Source organism: Nyctereutes procyonoides, unplaced genomic scaffold (genome assembly GCF_905146905.1).
Source record: "Nyctereutes procyonoides isolate TBG_1078 unplaced genomic scaffold, NYPRO_anot_genome, whole genome shotgun sequence".
Taxonomy (NCBI): domain Eukaryota; kingdom Metazoa; phylum Chordata; class Mammalia; order Carnivora; family Canidae; genus Nyctereutes; species Nyctereutes procyonoides.
The window spans coordinates 27,847,206-27,875,053 of NW_026575120.1; the positions used below are offsets into that span (position 1 = coordinate 27,847,206).

At 47.5% G+C, this 27,848-nt stretch overlaps 1 protein-coding gene and 1 long non-coding RNA gene across 3 annotated transcripts in view; one reads left to right on the forward strand and one right to left on the reverse strand.

Moving 5' to 3' along the window:
* OGDH (oxoglutarate dehydrogenase) overlaps positions 1–19,495 on the reverse strand; it is a 71,451-nt gene extending 51,956 nt beyond the window's left edge. For both annotated transcript variants that reach the window (XM_055335484.1, XM_055335485.1), the window contains exons 1-2: positions 19,402–19,495; positions 2,415–2,663 (exon numbers count right to left, since the gene is read on the reverse strand). In XM_055335484.1, coding sequence (XP_055191459.1) covers positions 2,415–2,636 — 222 coding nt within the window. In that variant the 5' untranslated portion in view covers positions 2,637–2,663; positions 19,402–19,495. The remainder of the gene's footprint in view (positions 1–2,414; positions 2,664–19,401) is intronic.
* Positions 19,496–19,783: 288 nt separating this feature from the next.
* LOC129516161 (uncharacterized) lies at positions 19,784–24,995 on the forward strand. Its single transcript, XR_008665703.1, has 2 exons — positions 19,784–19,893; positions 21,531–24,995. It is a non-coding gene; the product is annotated as an uncharacterized LOC129516161 (long non-coding RNA).
* Positions 24,996–27,848: the final 2,853 nt, after the last annotated feature.

Sequence of the window (27,848 nt, forward strand, 5' to 3'; positions counted from 1 at the left end):
GGGCAGGAAGAGGTTTTTGAGAACTGGCAAGCTGCAGAGTGCTGTGGAGGTTGGATGTGGGTCTCCTCACAGAGGCTCACTGTAGACCCTCCTCTCTACTCTATGTTTGAAAATATCATAAAAAGTAATTGGAAAGCTGAGCGCAACAGGGCAGGGCAGAGAGACGCTAAATTTTGTTCTGTTTCTGCCGGATGTGAACAAGTTCTATGCCGGTGGTGGAGAGAAGGGACAGGACCAGCACTAGGGGCCAGGAGCCCACACCACACACCCACACCCACCTGGGGGATCGAAACACCAATTGATCTCAATCTCCAAAGCTAGTTTTTCATTTCTGCTTGAACTATGTGTTCTAAAACATGACCACAAAGGAAGCATTCTTAATAAAGTCAATTATTTTGAAGGACTTCCCTGAGTCCCAGATACCTCTGAAATCTGACACAAGCTCTGGATTGTGTCTCTGAAAAATTGCGTCTCTGAAAAAACACGGACATGTCAGGTATGAGGCCTATCCCAATTTGGAGAGGCAGTTGATTCCCCGTGGCTGGGACTTCGGACCAGGGGCACGCCCACTGATTTATGCCACCCCGCCCCTCTGTAGAAGATGCGATGTCCCCTGGAGAATCCCAGTAACAGACACAAGCACATAAAATCTGTCCCAAAGAGGTCAACTGTCATGGATTCCCATATTAAACCAGCAAGTCGCTCTGTGAGATCCTGCACATCTGCTTGGTAGCATCCCTTTGGGGTGTTCGGACAGACCAGCAGAACCCATGGACCAGTCCCCACCCTGGATTCCTCCCTGGCCTGCGGTACCTGGCCTGTCAGTGGACCTGTCACTGTGCTGTCCTCCCCAGGAGTGGGAATGAAGTCAGATGACCCTCCCCTATGGTCCACAGTACATGCACTGCGTCTTGGATTCTCCTCCAAAGAAGAATAACGATACTAATATGAATGCTAATAATAACAACAGTACTAAGCCTAGTGAATAGGAAAAAAAACTTTTCAAGGAAATCGGCCCCACTTATGTACCACGGTTTACGATCAGGTCCCCATAAAAGCCTCCTTGAAAAGTTTCTGGCAGGAGCCATGGTGACAGTGTTAGCCCCTTTTCTGAGTTCTGCACCAGAGTCACAGGGCACTTCCCCACTGCCACCCACTGGCACAGACGCTCCTGGCACTGTGCGTACAAGGCGTGGTTGTAACTTCAGATGTGGTTGGTTCCACAAAGAGGTCATGTTTGGGGAGAGGAAGGCCAGGGGATAGGCCTGGGCATGAGAGGACAGAGTGAACCCACAGCCTCTGGCTAGCTTTATTTCAGAGTGCCCAGCGCAGTGCCTGTCTTCAGAGCTTCTGATGGCCAGCATCTAGGCAGGGCCACTTGCAGGATGCCTCTGGTCAGGGAAAGATCTACTCTCACAGGAAACTAGGGTTTACAGGTCAGGGAAACATCTACTCTCACAGGAAACCAGGTCTCACCTGCTCAGAGAGCCATGTGGCCCTCAGGTTGCCAAGGGAATGGGGAAGCACCCAGCTGGATATCCTCCTCTGCCAAGCAATGAGGCTCAGATCAGGACAAAACGGGGCCAGTGGCTCTGGCAGTCACACGAACGTATCCAACCGTAAGTGTCACGCACCTCACACGTACGGTCTCAGGCAAGCCTCCCACGGTCTGCAAACGGGGTACACATTGCAACTTGGGGACCCACCCTCCAGTTCCTGCAAGGAGGCCGAGAACCAGGAACAACCATCAAAACCCATAAATATCACTGGCCAGAATTCTATGAAGAAGTTCGGCCATCACTGGGCATGCCCTATATCAAGCAAACACGTGTACACAGGGATTCTCGACGGGCTGCCTTACAGGTGACAGAGATGAGTTACAGAGAAGCCTGCGCAGAATTCATTTTCAAACACAGGAGATAAAACATGAGCATACTGCTCAAAAATGCCAATTACACAGCATTTGCATGCGATCATTATAAGGCCTTCTCAGGATGAGGGGATGGAGTGTTGGAGGAGCAGCCTGTAGGGATGTGGCTTCTGTTTCCTTCCCGTCTTGGGCGTCTGTACCCCATGGCATCCTTGGGGGGGTGGCTAGCAGTGGTGCCTGAGCCTCTTCAGGGTGCCCGACCCCTGCAGGTCAAACAGGCCTTCTGTTCCAGGGTGAGGGTCTCAAGTGTGCAGCATGTCCAATGAGAGGGGAGTGCTCCTCCACAGAGGCGGTCACTGTTGGGCCTGGCTGACAGCCAAGCTGCCTGCTGATGCAAAGGACTCCGCCAGGTGGGGTTTTCGCCGCCTGTTGGCCGGCCCGCCTTCCAGAAGGTTCCTCAGGACACAGGTACTTACCTGGACGGCCAGCCAACACCAGGCCAAGACTCCAAACACATGAAGACATCCCCTCCTGGGAGCCTTACCTTGTGTACACTTTTGGGGTTTTCCAACCAAGCATAGTACATTTCTTCCACATAGTTGGAACTAGTCCCGCTGAGGAAGGGCTCAGCAGCAACGGGGGAGGTAAAGCAGCGAATCTGCCCCAACGTCCTAGCTGCTGCTGGTCTGTTTTGTGAAAATGTCTTCACAGTCTGGGAGGCCGTCAACGGCCTCAACTTAGCAGCACAAGTCCTTAAGTGAAACATTCTTGTCCTGACGTCTCTCACGACTGTCTGCACAAAAAAGAAGAAAAGTTAGCAAGGGCATTCTATCAGACGGGGAAAATCCGTGCAGACCGAGGCTGGCGGAGACGCTTGTGGCTGTGAGCACGGGCAGAGAGCAAAACAGCGTGTGCAGGTCACCCCAAACCCGTCTTCTACGTTCGTGGCCCATGCTCGAGGACACAGCTTCCACCTCACTGGAGGGATGTGATGCCAATGAGAAGCATGGGACACTTCAAGTCTGCTTGAGTACGCACAGGGATAGAAAAGACAATAGGGGCAATTTAGTGCGAAAGACATTTTTAACCTATCCTGAAACTACTGCGCACCTACTGGACTCATGGTGTTCTGGAACCTAGAGAAACTGCTAAGTATCTTGTTCACGCCCAAAGAATTTATCATCACGCAGAAGAGAAAACAAATATATAAACAACACTACGGAGAAAGCACTGACTACTGGAGAGGCACCAAAGTGCCAAGGAAACCTCTGGAAGCAGAGCACTGGGAAGGCTGCGGTGTTCAGGCCTCGAGGAAGGATCTAGTCGTGGCAGGAGGAGGCAGCCTAAACCGAAGAATCAGAAGGAATCACAGGTAGGGGGGAAGCGCAAAGGAGCCCAGAGAAAGAGCGAGGAGCGAGGCAGAGAGTGCAGAGAGTGTGGGCAGCCGGGCTCCGACACCACCGCACGCATGGCCACACTTCACAAGCCCTGTGGAGTTCAGGGGGGCCTGCGGGGCGGGGAGGTGCTCGAACCAAGGCTCTGAAGGCAAGTCCACGCACAGGTCGTGACAGGAATGTCTACTTGCCCCGCGACACGCTGGGACTCCACATGAACCCTGAAAACCTGCAGGAGGCGGGCGCCGGCCCTTCTGTTTGCAGACCACTTTCCTGGCTGGAGTTCCTTTCTTGAGAGAAAGTCCCTAAGGTTGGCAGGGCCAGGAGGCAAAGCCCGGCTTCCAGTTCTGGAGAGGAAGGGAGAGGCCAGGGCAAGAAGAAAGGGAATGTGCAGGGGGAGGGGCACTCATTTGCTTCTGAGCTGAGTGGACCTTGTGCCCGATAGTCATAATTCTACTAAATATAACACATACCTCTATCAAACACAGCCAAGTTATAAAAGCAGCAGCTGCGGCCACCAGACCATGCAAGAGTTCAGACTGCTCCCAGAGTATCTCGAACCACTTCCAGCCATGTGTGCCCGTGGGCAGGGCCCATGTCCAGAGTAATACGGACACTGCACTGCTCCCCTTCCCTGAGAATCCTGGCTGCCCAGGGACCCCAGGAGGGGTGCAGGGCTTACACCACAGCCCTCTGCCCTGAGCTGCCGTGTGCGCTGACCTAACACCTTGCTCACACTTGTGCCTCAAAGCAGGCACCCTGGCTGGAATCACACCCACTTCCACATCTACCTGAAGGAGATCTAAGCCTTGAAACGTGCTGAGAATTCCCCCAAAGTAACTGTTGTATAAACTACCCTGTGTACAGCTTGTTGTTGTTTTTTTTTCTTTTAAGATTTTATTTATCGGGATCCCTGGGTGGCGCAGCGGTTTAGCGCCTGCCTTTGGTCCAGGGCGCGATCCTGGAGACCTGGGATCGAGTCCCACATCGGGCTCCCAGTGCATGGAGCCTGCTTCTCCCTCTGCCTGTGTCTCTGCCTCTCTCTCTCTCACTGTGTGCCTATCATAAATAAATAAAATAAAAATAAAAAAAATAAACTCTCAAAACTTTAAAAAAAAAAGATTTTATTTATCTATTCATGAGAGACACACAGAGAGAGAGGCACAGACACAGGCAGAGGGAGAAGCAGGCTCCCTGCAGGGAGCCCGACGTGGGACTCGATCTCTGGTCTCCGGGATCAGGCCCCAGGCCGAAGGCAGTGCTAAACTGCTGAGCCACCCGGCTGCCCCTCTGTGTACTGTTTACAGGAACTGTTCCTTTTGGCCCAGACATGCTAAGAATACACACACAAGGTCTCAGACACAGGGCAGGGTGCCTGCCTGCCCTGCTGCTTGGAAAGGACAGGCCAACAAAAGGAAAAAGCAGAGCAGGTGCTCTGAAAACCAACTAAACAATAAATGAAAATTTGCCCCTTACAGGGTCAAGACGGGCAGGCTGCAAGTCTCAAATGTGGCCACAGAAGGTGATCTCAGCCTGTGCTGTCTCCACCTTGGAGTCATGGCCACCTGCCCTGTCCCTCCCCAGGCGTCTCTCCACTGCGCGGCTGCAAACACCACCACCATCACTTTAATATGGAGGCACAGAGGAAACCACCTGTGCCTCCCTCCAGCGTCACCGTCATCTGGGCCTCCTGAGCCACGCCACGGTCTCTGCATTGGGCTCTCCTCCCGGGACACCGTAGTTTCACCTCCACTAACTGTTATTATTCAGCAGCTGTGATGCCCAGTGACACAGGTACCACACTGACAACCACAAAACTGCTCATTTCTTCTGTTCTGCCAAAAGTGGTCCTTCCAACATGACACTGCAAATGACCCATGTTATCTAGCTGCTGTGCAATCACTGAGTGTGACACACAGCTTAGGGCTGCCCAGATGGTCACCAGGATAGATGGCGACTGTCAAACTTCCCTTTAGATGACTCGTCAGAAAGACTGCTCGTCAACAGGCGGCTCCACCCCAGGATGTTCATGCTCTGACAGCTCCGAGCAGACACTAGGTTTACCATTCCAGATGTGGAAGAACCAGATTCTGTCCTTCCAATTCCGGAGTCACTGTGAGAATAGTGCATCGTTCGGGACAGACATTTAATTGTTCACTTTCATGAAAACTCTGGGTTATCCCAAAAGTCCAAGTGTTCTGACTCTGGTTTGGATGAATATTTCCATTTGACAAAGGTGCCAGAGAGTACACTTTTCAACAGATGGTGTTGGGACAAACACAGTACACAGATAAGAGCATGAAATTGAACCCCTATCTCAAACCATATAGAAAGTTAACTCAAAATGGAACAGAGACCTAAATGCAAGAGCTAAAAAACTGTAATACTCGTAACTTTTATACCTCCTGAGTTACAATGTTGTAAATCTTTGTCGTCCTGACTCAGCGAAGAGTACCAGAAGTACAAACAAATGAACAAATGGGAACCTTTGTGCATCATCACAGACACCATCAAGAAAAACACAAACACTGAATAGGAAAAACATTTACAAATCACATGATTGAATACACTTAAAAACTGTCTTCTAAGTCAACAGTAAAGAGAAAAATAACCAAATCAAACAACCACCATAGGACATGAGTAGACGTTTTTCCCAAGAATATACTCAAATGGCCAACAAACATGTTAAAAGACATTCAAAATCATTATTAATTCCGGAACTTCAAATCGAAATGGTAAGATATCACTTGATGCCCACGAGACTAGACATGATCAAAGAGAAAACAGGTGCTGTGGAGGCCGTAGAGAAACCAGAGCCCTCAGGTACTGCTGGTCGGAATGCAAGCTGGTGCGGCCGCCGGGGAACATGGGGTTAAACACAGAGCTGCCGTATGACTCAGCAATTCCACTCCTAGGTACATGACCAAGAGAAATGACAACCTATGTCTATGTAAACCTTTGTATGTAAATGTTCACAGTAGCATTTTCCATCACTGCCAAAACATGGCAACAGCCCAGACGTCCTTCAACTGATGGAAGGTGTACGGAAGGTGCTATAATAGCCATACAATGTGACGGTCCTTGATAATAAAAAAGGATGCAATATGGATGCGGGCCGTGACACAGATGAACCTTCAGAGTGTTAAGTGAAGAATGCCATCCACAAAAAACAACAGGTTATATGATTACACTCACATAAAATATTCAGAACAGGTCAATCTCTACAGAGCCTATTGGTAGCTGTGAGGGGCTGGGAGCAGAGAGGAGAGGACACATGTCTATGAATGGGTGTGGATTTTCTTTGGAGGAGGATGGAGATGCCCAGATTATGATGACTGCTGCACAACCCTCTAGTCTACTGGGGAAACACCCAATTGTGAAATTTAAGTGGGTGAATTGTATCGTATGTGAATTGTATCAAAGAAGTTGTTTAAAAATAAAGTCTCAGAAAAAATAAAAGTGAATCTAAATAAAATCTAAAAAAATAAAAGTGAATACTATTTGCATCAGTAAAGTACACAAATGACACTATTTGTAACCTGTTAATTTCATGTAGATACAGGTATAGATCCGTACATTTCAGAAAAAGTACACTTAAATTAGCAGAAACCAAGGCAAAATTTGTTATTAAGGATTTGGTATACTGCCCTTAGGAAACTATATGCTGACATAAAATGAGACTTTATCTGTGCCTGGCCCTTCCCAAGTTGGGCACGCACTTTACCCAAGGCCACCTCCCCATACACAGAATGCTAGATAAACTGCCTCCTGATGCTATCAAGGTCACATCAGTGAGGCAGAGGTGCAAGTACACAGGCAGGGTCTAGCAAAAACAGCCGAGGCAGCTCCTCAGGAAATGAGTCTGAGGAACAGAGTGACTGTTTCCAGTATGTGTTTGTTGCCTGACAACCATTTCAAAAGAACAACAACTCATCTGGAAGACATTCTTCTTTCTCTTTTTCTTTTACGGTTTCAGACTCATTGAGATTCTTGGGACGAACCAAGAAAGCAATATTTGCTACATACCTATAGCTGTTACTTCCATGGCTGCAGTTACGGTACTTCTGGTAGTGATACAAAAACACGGACAGAGAAAGCACGAGTAGGAGCTCTCCCCTTACTGGCTGAGAATCTCGAAGAATTCCATGTCTTTCACTTGTGACGCCTCATCAAGCATATACTGAAGGAAAGGCAGGTAGTGAGGATCACTTTCAAACTGCAGAAGTATTTTGCCATTACTAGGTAGAAAGGATGGTTAAGTGCAGGGCAAACAGGCAGAGTGACTCTAAGTTCCTGCCTGAGCCCCAGACAAGTCACTGGCTCCATGTTCAGGTTCTTTTGCCAGAAAGTGAAGGCAACAATCACTCCTGCTCCCTCCTCTCACTTCTTGTGATTATGGTACAAATATGAAAGCACTTTGAAGGCTTTGCGAGTGTTCTATGATGAATGAATTACTACTCACCAGCAGGAGAAAAAGACCAATTAATGATAGTTCTTAAAAGGCTTAGGTAAAACTAAACATAAATTAATGTGGAGTGGGTAGCTGACCAGATTACTGGGAGGGACTTCCACCTCAAAGTCAGAACCCCCAGCAAGCTTCAGTGCGTAGGTCTGAGGCTGACCCATCCTTGCCCAGACTGTGACTGTGCTCGGGGGCATAGCTACACAGGTATTCTTCAAGGGTGTTAATCAGGGTATAAATTATGAAGTATTTATAGAAAGAAGGCCATCTGTCAGTATTTACTAAAAAGTTTAAAGGCACATACAAGGGGTGCCTGGGTGGCTCAGTCAGTTAAGCACCTGACTCTCAGTTTCCTCTCAGGCCATGATTTCAGGGTCGTGAGATTGAGCCCCATATCAGGATCTGCACCCAGTGCGGGGTCTGCTTGGGGTTTCTCTTTTCTGCTCCCTCTGCTCCTCCCCCTAAAATAAATAAATCTTAGGAAAAACCCAAAGGCACATACAGGACTCCTGTTTCCCACTAAATGCAACTAAAGAAATAAGACGTTGCATTCAAACCAAAAAAAAGACAGAAAGGTGGAGTGAGAGGAGGCAGACTGGGAAGACATCTGGGGACCAAAAAGACACACCATCAAGTCCTCGATTTTCTTTCTGCTTCATATATTCCAGACTAGGTACCAAAGAAACTGGTAACCAGACATGCTAACATAGACAAAGCTGCAAACAAAGCCTGATCTCTGGTTAAAGGACCAGGAATGGGTTGCAGAGCAAGAGAGAACATTTTTGGACAATAATTGCTCTATTGTAGCCTGCAGCCAACCCCACAGAAAACACTGTGGCCCACCTCTACCCCAAATGGTGGTGTCAGAGAAGATCAGGGACTTACATCCCCGCAGGGGACACCCACAAGCTCAGTGGAAGCCAGGAGGAAGCTGGCATTCCACTGTGCCCAGCAGTAACAGGGTGGTACCGTTCCCCTCCCCGGCAGGGCTGAATCACAAAGGCTTAATGGAGAACTTATGCCCACACAGCAATACCAAGGAGTCCCTCCCCACAGATACCAAGGAGGCTGGGTGGAGAGCCTGGATTTCACCCCTGCCCAGTATAACCAGGCAGCACCTGCTGACCTCCAGCAGCGTCAGCAAAAGCCTATTCTGCTGTGTTCAGGTATTTAAGATTCAGAGTCTCAATGTAACACGCAAAATGTCCAAGACCTAACCAAAGATCACTCACCACATCAAGAACCAGTATGATCTCAATCAAAACAAACAAACAAGGACAATCTATAGGCATGAAGAAGGCAGAAATGTAAGAATTATCTAGCAAAAAGTTTAAAGGAGCCAGCTTCAAAATGCATCCTTGAGCAACTATGAACATGCTCGCAAACAAGTAAAAAAAAAATTTTTTTTTAAAAACCTTAACAAAGGGATTTCTGGGTGGCTCAGTGGTTGGGCACCTGCCTTCGGCTCGGGTCGTGATCCCTGAATCCGGTATCAAGTCCTGTCATCAGGCTCCCTGCGAGGAGCCTGCTGCTCTCTCTTCCTCTCTCTTTTTTTTATTTATTTATTCAGAGAGAGAGAGAGAGAAAGAGGGAGAGGCAGAGACACAGGCAGAGGGAGAAGCAGGCTCCATGCAGGGAGCCTGACGTGGGACTCGATCCTGGGTCTCCAGGATCACACCCTGGGCTGCAGGCAGTGCTAAACCACTGCGCCCCGGAGCTGCCCCTGCTCTCTCTTTTTTAAAAAAGATTTTATCTATTTATTCATGAGAGACACACACAGAGAGAGAAGCAGAGACACAGGCAGAGGGAGAAGCAGGCTCCACGCAGGGAGCCCGATGTGGGACTCAATCCCAGGACTCCAGGATCACTCCCTGAACCGAAGGCAGATGCTCAACTATTGAGCCACCCAGGAGTCCCAGAGGAGCCTGCTTCTCCCTCTATGTCTCTGCCTCTCTCAGACTGTGTCTCTCATGAATAAATAAATAAATCTTAAAAAAAAAAAAACCTAAACAAAGAAATGAAGGACATAAAAAAGAACCAAATGGAAATTCAGAGCTGAAAAATACAACCACCAAAATAAAATTGATGGATGGGCTAAACTGCAGAATGAAAAGGAAAGAAAAAACTCAGCGAACAAAGATAGAACAAAAAAATTATCAAAGTTGAACAACAGGGAGTACACACTGAAAAGAAAAATGACACATGGGACCGTAACACAAGATTTCATGATGAATATGAATGCCATGTTATCAATGATGTGAAAATGTCATCAGAATCTCAAGAGAAGGGCAGCCCGGGTGGCCCAGCGGTTTAGCGCCGCCTTCAGCCCAGGGTGTAATCCTGGGGCCCCGGGATTGAGTCCCGCGTCGGGCTCCCTGCATGGAGCCCGCTTCTCCCTCTGCCTGTGTCTCTGCCTCTCTGTGTGTCTGTCATGAATAAGTAAATAAAATCTTTAAAAAAAAAAAAAAAAGAATCTCAAGAGAAGAGGATCCCTGGGTGGCTCAGCAGTTTAGTGCCTGCCTTGGCCCAGGGCATGGTCCTGGAGTCCCAGGATCAAGTCCTGCATCAGGCTCCCTGCCTGGAGCCTGCTTCTCCCTCTGCCTATGTCTCTGCCTCTCTGTGTGTCTCTCGTGAATAAATAAATAAAATCTTTAAAAAAAAAAAAAAAGAATCTCAAGAGAAAAAGGAAGAGGTAGGAGCTGAGAAACTATTCAAAGAAATAATGGCAAAACCTTCTCCCATTTGGCAAATGACAAAAACCTACAGATTTGAGAAACTTAGTGAACCCCATAAAAGAATAAACCCAAAGAAACCCACTGTAAGGCACTCCATAATCAAACCTGAAAACTACAGACAAACAATTTGAAGGGCATATCTCTCACCAGAAACTGGAGGCCAAGAGAAAGTGGCAGGACACTCTTCCAAGTGCTGAAGGCATCACTGTGAACCCAGAATCCAATGAAAATAGCCTTTGGGAATGAAAAGATGAAGAAAAACTAACAGAATATGCCTCCAGCAGACTTTCCTTAAATAAATGGCTAAATGAAATTCTCTGAACAGAAATGAAATGATAAAATAAGGAATCTTATAACATCATGAAATAAAGAGGAATAAAAATGGGTAAATATTTCCTTCTCCTCTTGAATCTTCTAATTATGTGTGATAGATGAAGCAAAAATTGCAAATGTTTGATATGGTTCTAAACATATGTAGAGATAATATTTAAGATAAATGAGGGAGGATAAAGAGATGTAAATGGAGGTATGGTTACACTTCCCTCGAACTGATATAATGATGACACCAATAAACTATAATAAATCACATACACATATATACACATACTATTATACACAACCACTAAAAAGGCTATTCAAAGACGCATACTCAAAATCACTATATATAAATAAAAGGTTTTAACATATGTTCAAATACTCTGTAAGAAGTCATGAAAAAGACAACAAAAACAGAAAACAAAGAAATTTAACTCCTAATATAAACAATCATTTAAGTATAAAGGATCTAAATATACCAAATAGAAAACAGAGATTGGCAAAGTGGATAAAAAAGGATCCAACTATATGCAAATCTATAGGAAACTCAATTCCAACAAAATGATAAAGACTGAAAGCCAAAAGGTGAAAAATTACATATCATGCAAACATTAATCAAAGAAAAGCAAAAGTGCAGTATTATCAGATAAAGTAGACACAATAGCAAAAAAAAAATACAAGACAGAGACATTATATAATGATAATAGATCAATCCACTAAGAAGATAATACTAATCCTGGATATATATCAAACAATGTAAGTGCAAAATATATTAACCAAACTAATAAAAGGGAAAAGAGAAACTCACAATTATAGTTGGAGACTTCAAGTGCCCTCTTTCAACGAGGGATAGAGCAGCTAGATGTAAGATGAACAAGGATATAGAGGAACTCAACAGAAGTACAAACTGTCACAACTGACCCAACTTGAAATAGGTAACTTTATAATTTCACAACTATTAAAGAAATTTAATATGCAATTAAAATCTCAAAAAGTAATTTTCAGGCGCAGATGATTTCACTAGGGAATCATACCATATGTTTAAAGATTAATTCCAATCCTACACAAACTATTCCAGAAAATATAAGACACCAATTCAAAAACAACAACAACAAAAATTCAGCAAATAGAATTAAGCAATACACAGACACAATTATACTTTAGTGAAATTTATTCCAGGGAGGCAAGGCTTGTTCACTACTCAAGAAAAAACAACAACAATGTAATCCACCATATTGACAAGCTAGAGAAGAAAAATCACATGATCATATCAATAGATGCTGACAAAGCATTTGACAAAATTCAACACCCACTCATGATAAAAACCCTCAGAAAGCTAGGAGTAGAGAGGGATGTCGACTTGATACAGAGCACCACAAAAACATCCCGCTAACATACTAAAGAGATTGAAAAAAGAGACTGAAAAAGAGACTTCTTTCTAAAACTGGCAGCAACATTAGGATGTCTACTCTCATGTCTACTATTCAACACAGTACTGAGAATTGTTGCCAGAACAAAAAGGCAAGAAAAGGAACTGAAAAGCCTACAGGTCAGAGATTAAGAAAGGAAAGTACTTCTACTACTTCTCTCTGCAGATGACATGATTGTCTTTATATAAAACCTCAAGGAATCTACAAAACTCCTCACAGAATAAATGAATTCAGCAGGTCAGAGAATACAAGATAAACATATAAAAATCAACAGTATTTCTATATGCTATTACCAAACACATGAAAGCCGAAAAACTTTAAAAAGAAATATTTAGTTTTAAGTCCAACAAAACATGTGCAGGTAGGCTGAAAACTACAAAACACTGATGAAAAAATTTAAAAATCTAAATAAGTGGAGAAACATATTGTGTTCATAGATTGGAACACTGAACATGGTCAAGATATTATCACCAAACTGATATACCAGTATAATACAATTCTTTTATTTTATTTTTTAATAAATTAATTTTTATTGGTGTTCGATTTACCAACATACAGAATAACACCCAGTGCTCATCCCGTCAAGTGTCTCCTTCAGTGCCCGTCACCCATTCACCCCCACCCCCCGCCCTCCTCCCCTTCCACCACCCCTAGTTCATTTCCCAGAGTTAGGAGTCTTTATGTTCTGTCTCCCTTTCTGATATTTCCCACACATTTCTTCTCCCTTCCCTTATATTCCCTTTCACTATTAAGTATAATACAATTCTTATCAAAACTCCAATAACTTATTTTTTGTAGATAGAGGTTAAAATTACTCTAAAATTTTTAGGAGAAGGCAAAGGAACTAGATTAGCTAAAACAATTTTGAAAAGAGAGAATAAAGTAGGAAGAACCAACCTACTTGACTTCAAAATTATGTAGTTGCAGTAATCAAGATTGTGTGGTATTGATGGTAAGATGAACAAAAATTCTAGTAACAGAATAGAGAACTCTGAAATAGACCCATACAAACACAACTGATTTTGGACAAAACTGCAAAGCAATTCAATGGAGGAAGAATAGTCTTTTCAACAAATAGCATAGGCTGGATATTCATTGGCAACCTCCTTTCAAAACAAAACAAACACATCTCAAACTAACTTAATACCTTATACGGAAATTAACTCAAGAAGAGTCAGATTTACATGTGCAACAAAAAACCATGAAACTTATATATATATATTTTTTATTTATGATAGTCACAGAGAGAGAGAGAGAGAGGCAGAGACACAGGCAGAGGGAGAAGCAGGCTCCATGCACCGGGAGCCCGATGTGGGATTCGATCCCGGGTCTCCAGGACCACGCCCTGGGCCAAAGGCAGGCGCCAAACCGCTGCGCCACCCAGGGATCCCTGAAATTAGTTTTTAAAAGTAACTGAACTGTGGCAATGGCTGTATAAGTGTGAATACCCTACAAATCCTTTGTGTATTCTATTTTTTAAAGAATATTAAAAAAAATAAAGAATATTTTATTTATTATTTTGACAAAGTCCAAACAGAGGAGCAGCAGGCAGAGGGAGAGGGAGTAGCAGGCACCCCACGGAGCAGGGAGCCAGATGCGGGGCTAGATCCCAGGACTCTGGGATCATGACCTGAGCTGAAGGCAGATGCTTTACCTAGTGAGCCACTCAGGCAACCTAATTGTACTTTTTATTTTATTTTATTTTACTTTTTAATGATTTTATTTATTTATTCATGACAGGCAGAGAGAGAGAGAGAGAGAGAGAGAGAGAGAGAGAGGCAGAGACACTGGCAGAAGGAGAAGCAGGTTCCATGCAGGGAGCCCGACATGGGACTCGATCCCGGGTCTCCAGGATCAGGTCCTGGGCCGAAGGTGGCGCTAAACCACTGAGCCACTGGGGCTGCCCTAATTGTACATTTTAAATGAGTGAATGGCACAGCACACGAGTTGTATCTCAAAAGTTTTGCAAAGGAAAAAAACTGAAATGTGGAAAGTGCTCTCAATTATAGGAAACTCTAATCTTTCTCCAGCTTTCCAAGATCCAGTCCTTGGCTAATTTGCAAAGCTAGAACTGTACTGCGTACTTTCACATAAAGCATGTCCACATGAAAACACTGTAGTTTGACTGTCACACTGTCCTGCCATGAACAAGGCTTCATTCCAGGTCACTGGTCCTGAAGCTGCTTGGAGCAGTGAGCCTGGAAGTATGCCTCCAGTCCCTGCTTCACAGTACAGGACTGCAGGACACGGCACACAGAAACCAAAACAGAGGGCACTCCTCAGGCCTTGGATTCATCTGTCCTCTATTCTGCAACTACCACTTCTCTACTGCATTTTGGAAGGCAGCTATGCTCACCCCTACATCACCAACGCCAATGCCCCCAGATTCTACTGAGTCTTGAAACACAACTTACACTTCTGTCTGGCAGCTCTGTGAGGCAGAAGAGGTACACTAGTGGTGTGCTACTACAAGAAATGTGCCTCATCTCATCACAGGCCATCCAAACTCCAGAAAAAGGACAAGTATGGTGGGTGATGCAGGGTGGTCTGCTCAAGGGCGTCTCTCCAGAAGCGTCAAGGAGAAGGATGGGAATCGTGGGGGACTGAGTACGGAGAAGCACTAAGTACACAAAGTGCTGTGGAGGCTAAATATGCTTAGGGGCGTCACTCCAAGAGTGCAGAGAGGATGGGTACATGGGGTGCTGAGGATGGAGGGGTACTGAGTACACAGGTGCTGCATGGTGGTATACTTAAGCACATCACCCCAGGACCTCAGGGAGAAGGATGGGTGAGGCAGGGTGCTGAGTCCAGAAGAGTACTGAATACACAGCATGATCTGAACATTAAATATTTTTAAGGTTATCACCCTAGGAGTGCAGGGAGAAGAATGGATATGGCAGGGTCCAGGTTACGGAGGGGTACCAAGTACACAGAGTGCTGTGGAGATTAAATATGCTCAAGGGTGTCCCCCTGGGAGCGCAGGAAGGATGGGTAAGGTGGGGTACTGGGTGCAGAGGAGTACTGAGTTCACAGGGTGCTGTGGATCCTCTGCTCAAGTGTCTTCCCCAGAGCGCAGGGAGAAAGATGAGTATGCAGGATACTGAGTCTGAATGGGTACTGAGCATGGGCTGCTGTGGGTGGTCTGCTCAAGGGTGTCCCCCCAGGAACGGAAAGAGAGGGATGGGTAAGGGAGGGTACTCAGTCTGGAGGGGAACTGAGTCCATGAAAGGCTGTGGGTGGCCCACTCAAGGGCATCTCCTCAAAAGCGCAGGTTGAAGGATATATGAGGTGGGGTACTGAGTCTGGAGGAGTATCAAGCCCATGGAATACTGAGGGTGGTCTGCTCAAAGGCGTCTCCCCAGGACCACAGGGAGAAGGATGAATACAAAGTACTTAGTCTGGAGAAGTACTGAGTCCACAGGGTGCTGTGGGTTGTCTGCTCAAGGGATCCCAGGGAGAAGGATGGGTACTGAGTCCATGGGGTACTGTGGGTGATGTGCTCAAGGGCATCCCCCCAGGAGTGCAGGGAGAACGAGTAAGGAGAAGTATTGAGTCTGGAGGGATACTGAGTCCACAGGATGCTATTGGTGGTCCATTCAAAGGTGTCTCCCCAGGACCACAGGGAGAAGAACGGGTAAGGTGAAGTCCTCAGTCCAGAGAGGTCCTGAGTCTGGAGTACTGCAGGTGGTGCATTCAAGGTTGTCTCCCCAGGCACACAGGGAGGATGAGTAAAGCGGATACTGAGTCTGGAAGGGTACTTAGTCCACAGGGTGCTGTAGGTGGTACATTCAAGGGTATCACTCCAGGAGCACAAGGAGAAAAATGGGTAAGGTTGGGTACCGAGTCTGGAAGGGAACTAAGTACATGGGGTGTGCTCAAGGGTGTCACCCCAGGAGTGCATGGAGAAAGATGGACAGAAAGGAGTACTGAGCCTAGTGAGTCCCTAGGGTGCTATGGGTGGTCCACTCAAGGATGTCTCCCTAGGAGAACAGACAGAAGGATGGATACAGAGAAATACTAAATCTGAAGGCATACTAAGTACCCTAGGTGCTACAGATGGTGTGCTCAAGAGTATCCCCCCAGCACCAGAGAGAGAATGAATACAGAGAAATACTGGGTCTGGAGAGGTAGTGAGTTCATGGGCTGCTGCAAGTGGTGTACTCAAGGGCATCCCTCCAGGACAAAAGGAAGAAGAATGGGTACAGAGTCTATGGGGTGCTGTGGGTGGTCTGCTCAAGGGTGTCTCCCTAGGACCACAGGGAGAAGGATGGGTACTAAGTCCCTGGGATGGTGCAGGTGGTGTGCTGAAGGGCATCTCCCCAGGACTGCAGGGAAAAAGATGGGTAAGGAGGAGTACTGAGTCTACAGCAGTACTGAGTCCCTAGGGTGGTGCAGTTGGTGTGCTAAAAGGTGTCTCTCCAGGACCACAGGGAGGAGGAGGGGTATGGAGCCAATGGGGTACAGTGGGTGGTCTCCTCAAGGGTGTCTCCCCAGGACCACAGGGAGGATGGGTAAGGAGGAGTACTGAGTCCAAAGGTGTACTGAATCTCCGGGGTGGTGTGTTCAAAGGTGTCCCCCCCGGGACTACAGGGAGAAGAAGAAGTAAGAAGGAGTACAGAGTCTGGGGGAGCAGGGGATCCATGTGGTGCTGTGGATGCTGTGTTTAAAGGTGTCTCCCCAGGAACAGAGTAAGGATGGGTAAGGTGGAGTACTGAGTCTGGAGAGGTAATGAGTGCCCAGGGCGGTATGGGTGGTGTGCTCAAAGGTATCACCCCAGGACTGCAAGGAGAAGAATGGGTATGAGGTAAGGGAAAAAGATGGGTACTGATTCCATGGTATGCCGCAGGTGGTGTGCTTGAGGGCGTCCCCCCAGGACCAGTGGGAGGATGAGGAATAAGGAGGAGTACCAAGATTGGAGAAGAGGACAGTCCACAGGGCGCTGTGGGTGGTGTGCTCAAGGGCATCCCCCCAGGACCACTGGGAGGAGGGGTAAGGAGGAGTACTGAGCCTGGAGAAGTAGTCCACAGGGCACTATGGGTGCTGTGCTCAAGGGTGTACCCCCAGGACCACTGGGAGGAGGGGTAAAGAGGAGTAGTGAGTCTGGGGGAGTAGACAGTCCACGCCACTCTGTGGGTGGTGTGCTCAAAAGTGTCCTCCTAGAACATCTGAGAGAAGGAGGAGTAAGGAGTAGTACTGAGTCTGGAGTAGACGTCCATGGGGCTCTGTAGGTGGTGTGCTCAAGGACGTCCCCCAGGACCACTGGGAGGAGGGGTAAGGAGTACTGAGTCTGGCAGAGTAGACAGTCCAAGGGGCTCTGTGGGTGGTGTGCTCAAGGGCATCCCCCTAGGACCCCTGGGAGGAGGGGTAAGCGGGAGTACTGAGTCAGGGGGAATAGACAGTCCATGCCGCTCTGTGGGTGGTGTTCTCAAAGGCATCCTCCTAGGACGTCTGGGAGGAGGAGTAAGGAAGGGTACTGAGTCTGGAGGAGTAGACAGTCCATGGGGTGCTGTGGGTGGTGTGCGCAAGGGCGTCCCCCCAGGACCACTGGGAGAAGGACGAGTAAGGAGGAATACTGAGTCTAGAGGAGTAGACAGTCCACAGGGCGCTGTGGGTGTTGTGCTCAAGGGCATCCCTCCAGGACCACTGGGAGAAGGAGGGGTAAGAAGTACTGAGTCTGGAGAAGTAGACAGTCCAAGGGGCTCTGGGTTTGGTGTGCTCAAAGGCATCCTCCCAGGACGTCTGGGAGAAGGAGGGCTAGGGAGGAGTACTGAGTCTGGGTGGTGTCCAGGACCACAGAGAGAAGAATGGGTATTAAGTCTCTGGGGTCCTACAGATGGTGAGTTCAAGGGCATATACCCAAGATCACAGGGAAGAGGGAAAGGAGTACTGGGTCTGGATGGGTGCTGAGTCCCCACGGTGTTGCGGGTGGTGTGCTCCAGGGCATCTCCCCAGGGCTGCAGGGAGAAGGAGTAAGACGTACTGAGTCTGGAGGAGGACTGAGTCCTTGGGGCACTGTGGGTGGTGTACTCAAGAATGTCCCCCTGGGACCAAAGGATGAAGGAGGAGTACGGAGTACTGAGTCCAGGAGTATTGAGTCCTTGGGGTCCTGTTGGTGGTGTGTGCAAGGGCGATCCCCCATGACCACAGGGAAGAGAGGAGGTACTGAGTCCTTGGGGTGCTGAAGGTTGTATGCTCAAGGTCGTCCCCCCTGGATCACAGGGTGAAGGAGTGGTAAAGAGTAGTACTGAGTCTGGAGAGGTACTAAGTCCTTGGGGTGCTGCAGGTGGTGTGCTCAAGGTTGTCCCCCCAGGACCACAGGGTGAAGGAATGGTAAAGAGCAGTACTGAGTCCGGAGAGGGACTTAGTCCTGGGGGTGCTGCAGGTTGAATGCTCAAGGTTGTCCCCCCAGGACCACAGGGTGAAGAAGTGGTAAAGAGTAGTACTGAGTCTGGAGAGGTACTAAGTCCTGGGGGTGCTGCCCTCAAGGTTATCCCCCCAGGACCACAGGGTGAAGGAGTAAAGAGTAGTCCTGAGTCCGAAGAGGTACTAAGTCCGTGGGGTGCTGCGGGTGGTGTGCTCAAGGGCGTCTCCCCAGGACCGTAAGGAGAAAGTGGGGTACGGGGGGGGGAGTACTGAGTCCGGAGGGATACTGAGTCCTCGGGGTGCTGCCCTCGGTCTTCTCAAGGGCGTCTCCCGGGGCGCGCAGCCAGGGAGGCGGCGGGCGGAGCAGGCCCCACGGCCCGCGGCCCGCAGCCGCTCCATCAAGGGCGCGCCACCCTTCCGAGCCGGCAGAGGACGGCGCCGGGCGACTCCCGTGTGACGCCTCCCCGACCTTGGGGGTCACCCTGGCCGCCGCGCCCGTTCCCTCACATCCGCCGCGAGGCCCGCCCCACGCCCCACACAGCCAATAGCGCGCTACTGCGCGCCCCCCGCGACGTCTGCGCGCGCCAGCGCCCGCCAATCTCCGCCCGTCAGACGGCCCTCGCCGTCCCATTGGCTGCCATGGTCGTCCATCAGGCCCCGTCCCGCCCACCTCCCGCCGTCAGCTCTGCTCCATCCGGCTTCACTCCCTGTCACCGCGGCGCCTGCGACAACGAGGCTGCGGCGCCCTCGCCCTCTGCCACGCCCCCCGCCTCCTGCCCGAGGGCGCGGGTCCTCCCGCACCAGCCCAGGCCCAGCGGCAGCGCGCGCTTACCTGTCCCCGGCTCGGCTCCACCCGAATGAGGCGCCGACACCCCACTCCGGGGCACCAAACTCTTGATCCCGCCCCGGCGTGTGGCGTCAGCACGCAGTCCCGCCCCTGGAGAAGAAGGCCCGCCCCGGCCGCTCGGGCGTGGCCTGACGTCACAGAGCAGCGCCGGCGTGGTCGTGGCGTGGGCCGGGGGCCTGCAGTGGGCGGGCTGGGTCTCTGCGGCCCCGACGCCGGGTGGCCGCCGGGGGAGGAGTGGCGAGTGCGTGTGCGAGTGCGGTTTCCCTCCGGAGGTCGTTCCCGTGAGGAAGGAAGAGCGCTGTGCGCGGGCAGCTGGGCCACCATGGGGTCGGGGGATTCCTGGGGATGGGGGCCAGTGGGGACCGTCCGAGCGGTAACCGCTCCCAGTACCCTTCGCTACTCCTGTCCCTGGGCCTCGTGCGGGTGCGGCGGTGCGCTTCCTGTCTCGGAGCTTGTTTCACTGAGCATGTGCTGAAGGTGGGTCCACGTTGGAGCAGGGGTCAGGATTCCCTTTATTGTTTTGTTTTGTTTTTTAAAGATTTTATTTGTTAACCAGACAGGCAGAGACACAGGCAGCGGGAGACGCAGGCTCCATGCAGGGAGCCCGACGCGGGACTCGAACCCAGGACCCCAAGGTCACGCCCTGGGCTGAAGGCAGACGTGCAACCGCTGAGCCCCCGGGCGACCTGATTGCCTTTCGTTTCTACGAGCAGAGAGTAGTCCGTCCTGTGGCTCCTCTGCCCCTCCTGTGCCCATTCCTTGTTGGGGTCGTTTGCATGTTTGAGCTTTTGTGCCTGGTGCTGCGGTGAGGTTGGCCCACAAGCACCCGTGGAGTGCGGGACGGGTGTCCACCCCTACTGTGTGTGTACCTGGGAGGGGAGCCCTAGCTGGGTTTTCCAGCGCCTGCCACGGTCGCATCACGTCCCCACCAGCAAGATGCGAAGGTCCCAACTTACATTCTGGTTACTAATTATTTCCTTTTTTTAAAAGATTATTTATTCATGAGACACAGGCAGAGGGAGAAGCAGGCTCCATGCAGGGAGCCCGACGTGGGACTCGATCCTGGGTCTCCAGGATCCCACCCCGGGGTGAAGGCAGTGCCAAACCGCTGAGCCACTGGGGCTGCCCTATTTCCTTTTTTAAAAATATTTTATTTATTTATTTACTAGAGATGCAGAGACACAGGCAGAGGGAGAAGCAAGCTCCATGCAGGGAGCCCAACGCGGCACTCGATCCCAGGTCTCCAGGATCACACCCCGGGCCAAAGGCGGTGCTAAACCGCGGAGCCAACCAGGGACCCTGGCTTTAGCTTTTTATTTTTTTTAATTTTTATTTATTTATTTTTTTTAATTAATTAATTTTTTTTTTTTGGCTTTAGCTTTTTAAAAAAACTGGGTGAGGGCAGCCCTGGTGGCGCAGCGGATTAGCGCCTCCTGCAGCCCGGGATGTGATCCTGGAGACTCGGGATCGAGTCCCACATCCAGTTCCCTGCATGGAGCCTGCTTCTTACTCTGCCTGTGTCTCTGCCTCTCTCTCTCTCTCTCTCTCTATGAATAAATCTTATAAAAAAAAAAACTGGGTGATTATCTTCTTTTTTTTTTGATTGAAGTACAATTGCCTTTAGAGTGTAGCATTAATTTCAGGTGTATACCATGGTGACTTGATATTTTTATACATCAGGAAATGGAGCCCTGCAGGAGCGCCTGGGTGGCTCAGTTGGTTGAGCTTCTGCCTTCAGCGCAGGTCATGATCTCAGGGTCCCGGGAGGGAGTCCCAGGTCCTGACCCAGATCCCTGCTCAGCAGGAAGTCTGCTTCTCCCTCTCCCTACCCCTTCTCCCCCTCTCTCTGTCTCTCTTAAATAAAATCTTAAAAAAAAAAAAAAAAAAACCCATCCCCGCGATAGTCTACCTTCTGTTGTCATGCGAAGCTATGAGGGGGTCGCTGCCTGTGCTCCCTGTGCTGTCCTTCAACATTTATCGCTGAAAAATAGGTGCCTCTTAATCCCCTTCACCTGTTGTGCCCGTTCCCAACCACTTCCACCACCCCTGGTAACCAACAGCTTGCTTCCTGTGTCTGAATCTGCGTCTGTTTTGTTTGTTCCTTTGCTTTATAGATTCCACACAGGAGTGAAGTCGCATTTGTCTTTCTCCGACTTACTCTGTAATACCCGTGGATCCACCCACGTTGTTGCAAATGGTAGGATTTTATTGTTTTTAATGGCTGAATAACATTCACATGTGTGCGCCCACATGTGCGTCCCCCCACCTCATCTTTCTCCTTCTGTGTGTCGATGGCCACTTAGGTTGCTTCTGTATCTTTGCTGTTGTGAATAAAGTTTCAGTGAATGTAGGGGGTGCATATATCTTCAGATTGGTGTTTTTGTTTTCTTTGAATAGATACCCAGAATTGCTGGATTTTAGGGTAATTCTATTATAATTCTAAAGTTAATGTTCTTAAATTTTAAATAGGATTCTATTTATTTGACAGCACCAGCAGGGGGAGGGGCAGAGGGAGAGGGAGAAACAGCTTCCCCTCTGAGCACAGAGCCTGATGCAATGGGAGCTCCATCCCAGGACATTGAGATCATGACCTGAGCTGAAAGCAGAGGCTTCGCCCACCGAGCCACCCAGGTGCCCCTATTTTTAAATTTTTTTTTTTTTTTTTTTTTTTAAGGAACTTATATACTGTTTTCCAGAGTGGTTGCACCAGTTTGCAGGGCATGAGGATTTCCTTTTCCCACCAACAGGGCATGAGGATTTCCTTTTCTCTGCGTCCTTGCCAACACCTGTTATTTTTTGGCTTTGTGGAAATAGCTGACCTGACAGGTGTGAAGGGGTATCTCATTGTGGTGTTGATTTGCATTTCCCTAAGGATCAGTGATGCTGAGGATCTTTTCATGTGTCTGTTGGCTGGTTTTAGCCTTTATATTTAGGTGGTTTATCCATTCTGAGTTAATTTTTTGTGTTTGATTTGTGGCAGGGGTTCAACTTCATCTTTTTATGTGTGGAACTCCAGCTGTCCCGGCACCATCTATTGAAGAGATAATTCTTTCCCCATTGAATGGACTTCGCACCCTCTTTGAAAATCAATTGAGTTCATTTCTGGACTCTCAATTCTATTCCATTGGTTCCTATGTCTGTCTTTATGCCGGCACCTCACAGTTTTGATTACTATGGCTTTGTAGTAAGTTTGAAATCCGTTAAGTGTGAATTCTGCAACTTTGTTCTTTTTGCTTTGGCTATTTGGAACCTCTTGTAATTCCATATAAATTTAAGGATTAGCTTTTCCACTTTTGCAAAAAAAAAAAAAAAGGCTGTTGAAATTTTGAGAGGGAATGTTAAATTGGTAGACCACTTTGGGCAGTATTGAGGTCTTAGCTATATCAAGTCTTCCAGTCTTCTTTAATTTCCTTTAGTATTTTTACTTTTCAGGGTATAAGCTTCGTACCTTGGTTAAAGTTACTACTGGTGTGTTTGTTCTGGGCAGCATTTGTAGGTGGAATTGCTCTCTTAATTTCCTTTTGATTGTTCATTTCTGGTGTGTTTTGTGTACTGATACTGTGCCCTGCAACTTTACTGGATTCATTCATGAGGTCTGGTAGCTTTCTCTTGGATTCTTTGGGATTTTTTTTTCAATATGTAGGATCATGTCATCTGTGAACATAATTTTTCTTCCTTTCTGGTTTGAATATGTTCTGTTTTTCTTGTCTAACTGATCTTACTGGAAAACCCAGGACAGTCTTGAATGGCAGTGGAAGCCCTGGGCCTCCTTGTCTTGTTCTTGATGTTAGGGGAAACGTTTCAGCCTTTCACTGCTCAGTATGATGTTTCTATGGGATTTTCATAGATGCTTTTTATCATATTGAGGAAATTCCTTTCTATTCCTAATTTTCCTAGAGTTTTTGATGACGGAAGGGTGTTTGATTTTGGTTAAATGCCTTTTCTGTATCAGTTGAAGTAATCATGTGTTTTTTTCTTCCCTTCATTTTATTAATGTTATTGTGACATAGATTTTCTTCTGTTGAGCCATCCTTGCATGGATGGGACAAATTCCCCTTGGTCATGTTATACATTCCTCTTAATGTACTCTTGGATTTGCTAGTATTTTGCTGAGGTTTTTTTCATCTGTATTTGTAAGTGAAATTGGTCTAATGTTCTTTTATTGTGATATTTTGTCTGGTCTTAGCATCAGTGTGATGCTGGCATGTTCTCAGTTTGTCCAGAAGTTTATGCAGGATTGGGGATACATCTTTACACGTTTGGTGGAATTCAACAGCAAAGCACCTGGTCCTGGGCCTGTCCTTACTGTGTCGCTCTAGGTAATGTGTGTTTCAAGGGATTTTCCCTTTAACTCCTGTGAAGTCACTGGTAATGTCTCTATTGCCCATTTCTGATTTTAATGATTTATGTCTCTTTTTTTCTTTGTCAACCTAACATAAGGTTTGTTAGTGTTGATCTTTTCAAAGAAGTAACTTCTACTTCCACAGACTGTTGTTTTTCTATTCTTTTTCTTGATCTCTATTTAAATCTTTATTATTCTTTCCTTCCACTAGCTTTGGGTGTAGTTTGCTCTTCTCTTTTTTTGTTTCTCAAAGTGCAAAGTTGGGTTATTGACTTGCTATCTATCTTTTGCTTTAATGTAGACATTTGCAGCTACAATTTTCCTTTGCACACTGTGTTCACTGCATCCTATGGGTTTTGCTCTGTGTGCTTTTTCTTTCTTTTTTTTTTAGATTTTTAAAAAATTATTTATTCATGAAAGACACAGAGAAAGAGAGGCAGAGACACAGGCAGAGGGGAAAAGCAGGCTCCATGCAGGGAGCCCGATGTGGGACTTGATCCCGGGTCTCCAAGATCACTCCCTGGGCCGAAAGCAGGCGCTAAACTACTGAGCCACCCAGGGATCCCCTCTGTGTGCTTTTTCATCAAGTGTACGTTCTGCATTCATTCAAAAATGTTTGTACCAGTTGGCCCTAGGTTCTGGGGACGAGGCAAACCCAGGAGACGGGCTCTGTGTTGTCACAGAGCTGACATTCTAGGACAAACCAACAAGCTAGCAATTGGCAGCCCCTGGAATCCAGAAAACAGAATGGTGGTAGCACTGCATTAGTTTTTATTTTTATTATTTTTTAGAAGATTTTATTTATTCACGAGACACACAGAGAGAGAGGCAGAGACACAGGCAGAGGGAAAAACAAGCTCCCTGCAGGGAGCCCAACGAGGGCCTCAATCTTGGGGCTCCAGGATCACGCCCTGAGCCAAAGGCAGATGCTTAACCGCGGAGCCACCCAGGCGTCCCTGCTTTAGTTTTTAAACTTTGTATATATATATTTTAATATTGTACAAGAATTACTCATTTATTTTGATATGAGGATATGTTTAGTATTTGGTTGTGATGGCATGATGAGTGTGCATATGTCCCAAAGTCATCAAGATAGTACATGAAATGTATGTAATTTTTTTATATCAACTATACCTTAATAAAGCTAAGAAAGACTTAATTCATTTTTAAATGAAACTCAAAAAAAAAAACTCAAAGGCTAATGTTAATAGGCATTATATTAAAAATTCTGAATTAATTATTATTGATTCATTTGGGGGAAAGCCGCCAAGAAAATTTCCATTCATTTTTTTTCTTTGAAAAAGTTTTAAATTTCTACGTTATTAAATACGTGACATTCACATGGTTCAGAAATCAGTAAGACATTGAAAGATGTGTAGTTTGCACCCACTTGATTATCTGCTGGTCTGCCAGACCCCATCCCCTGCCAGGGGCAACTCTGTATACATTGGATCACAGGACAGTGAGGTGTCTGTTTTCTTGGGGTAGACAGCGGAGGTAGAGAGAACCCAGGGACTGGGGCATGGCCATGGAGCAACCAGGAAAGTGTGTCTGCACTTGAATCAGTCCAACCATCCTGACGTGTGCTGGCTGACTGGGTGTTACTGTAGGTAACCCGCCACGCTAGCAGCTTACTGCACACTCGCTGTCATAACTGGGCATTCCATGCTGCATATCTTTCCATATCAGTTCATAGAGAGTGCCCTCATTTTTACCAATTGCATAATTGGACAGCATGGTTCTGGTGGGGATAGCTTACCTTTGTCCACTGTGGTACTGGCCAGGGCGGCCTCTCTGGAACTGGGGGTGGGTGGGGGGAACAGCCACTGGGAGGAGGCCGATTGGAGGATCCAATCAATCCAATCAGCCTCCTCCCAGTGGCTGCTGGCCTCCCAGGGCAGGCTGAGACTCATTACCGCCAAGCTCCCAGGGGTGGACCCTGGTGGCTGCACTGCCGTGGATTCGGCAGCGCAGGCCACAGCGCCAGGCCAGGTTCCTGGCGGGGAAGCGCGTCCCACTGCTTCGCAGAAGGGACAGCCTGCAGATGGCAGCAGGAGGAGGGCTGGACAGACATTCTGGCTCACTCAGGCCCAGGGGTGCCCACCCTCATGCAGTGTTCCCAGCCTCTCTCGTCCTTTCTTTTCACAGGTTTTCAATATATTTCCCTCACTTTTGTTTCTCTTCAGTGTTTGGAAGTTTGAAGCCATTTGCTCCATATTCTGGATTCAATTTTCTGTGAACTGCAAGATGGGACAGAAGACCTGATTTATTTATTTATTTATTTATTTATTTATTTATTTATTTATTTATTTATTTATTTTTAAGATTTATTTATTCATGAGAGACACAGAGAGAGAGAGGCAGAGACATAGGCAGAGGGAGAAGCAGGCTCTGTGCAGGAAGCCTGACGTGGGACTTGATCCCGTGACCCCAGGATCACGTCCTGGGCCCAAAGGTGGCGCTAAACCACTGAGCCCCCTGGGATCCCAGAAGACCTGATTTAGATTGAACACTACCTACAACAGCATTTTGATCCTATGATTTTATAGTATCAGCTGTTTGGACAGGATCATAATTTTCAAATCAGATCAAGTCATTCCTTGATCAGGGGTTCTCCTTTGCTGGAGTCCTTGAAGTGGCCTAAGAGGCCCACCCACTTCCAATTTCCTCCAACTGTCCCCCGCCCCCAAGGCTTGCTCCTCTGACCTTCCACTTGAGGTGGGGCTCTTCCTCTTTCTTAAAGTATCTATGTGGCTGGCGCCCCAGGCCTCTCTTACATGGCATCTTCTCCATGAGCCACCTTTTGCCACACTGTTGTACCCCACCCTGCTGCTAACCAGACACTTCCTATATTGGTCTCTGCCACAGATTACCACAAACATGGTGGATTAAAACAACAGAAATGGGATCCCTGGGTGGCGCAGCGGTTTGGCGCCTGCCTTTGGCCCAGGGCGCGATCCTGGAGACCCAGGATCGAATCCCACATTGGGCTCCCGGTGCATGGAGCCTGCTTCTCCCTCTGCCTATGTCTCTGCCTCTCTCTCTGTGTGACTATCATAAATAAATTAAAAATAATAATAAAAATAAAAAAATAAAACAACAGAAATGTGTTATGAGATTCTAGAGAGAAGAAGTCCAAAATGAAGACGTCAGCTGAGTTGTACTCCCTCCAGAGGCTCTAGGAGGAGAGATTTTCTTGCTTGTTTCTCTTTGTTTCTGGTGGCTCCAGGCATCCATGGCTGTGGCTGCATTCTGTCCAATGTCTACCTCTGTGATCCCATGGCCATGTCCTTTTATCTGTACATCTCTCTCTTCTAAGTGTACAGTTCAGTGACATTATGTTGTGGAACAGATCTCCAGAACTGTTTTCGTCTTACAAATCTGAAACTATCCATTAGACAACTCTCCTTCTCCCTACCCCTCCCCTACCTTCCTTCCCTCCCTACCTCCTTCCCCCCCTTTATTTACCCTCTTGTAAGTGGAATCATACAGCATGTATTTTGTGACAGGCTTATTTCACTGAGCATCATGTCCCCAAGGTCCATTCATGCTGTGGCACTGCAGGATTTCCTTCCCATTTGAAGGCTGAATGATGTTCAGTGATGTGTATATGCCACTTTTGTTTACTTTTCATCTGCTCATCCATCAATGGACATTTGGGTGGCTTCTACTGTTGGCCACTGTGAATAGTGCTTTTGTGTCTTTTAAAGGTCCTATCTTAAAAAAAAAATAATAAAGGTCCTATCTTCACTGCTTTTAATTTTTTTTTCTTCTTCAGTGCTTTTAGAGATCTACCCAGAATGGGACTGTTGGGTCATATGGTAGTTTTAGTTTTAATTTCTTGTACACCCATGTTCTTTCCCATAGTGGTTGTACCACATATGATGCTGCACACAGTTCATGAGGTTTTAATTCTCCACATCCTCACCAATCCCTATTTTCTTTTTTTAAGATTTATTTATTTATTCATAGAGAGCAAGAGAGAGGCAGAGACACAGGCAGAGGGAGAAGCAGGCTCCATGCTGGAAGTCCGATGTGGGACTCGATCCCGGGTCTCCAGGATCACCCCGGGGTGCAGGCGGCGCCAGAC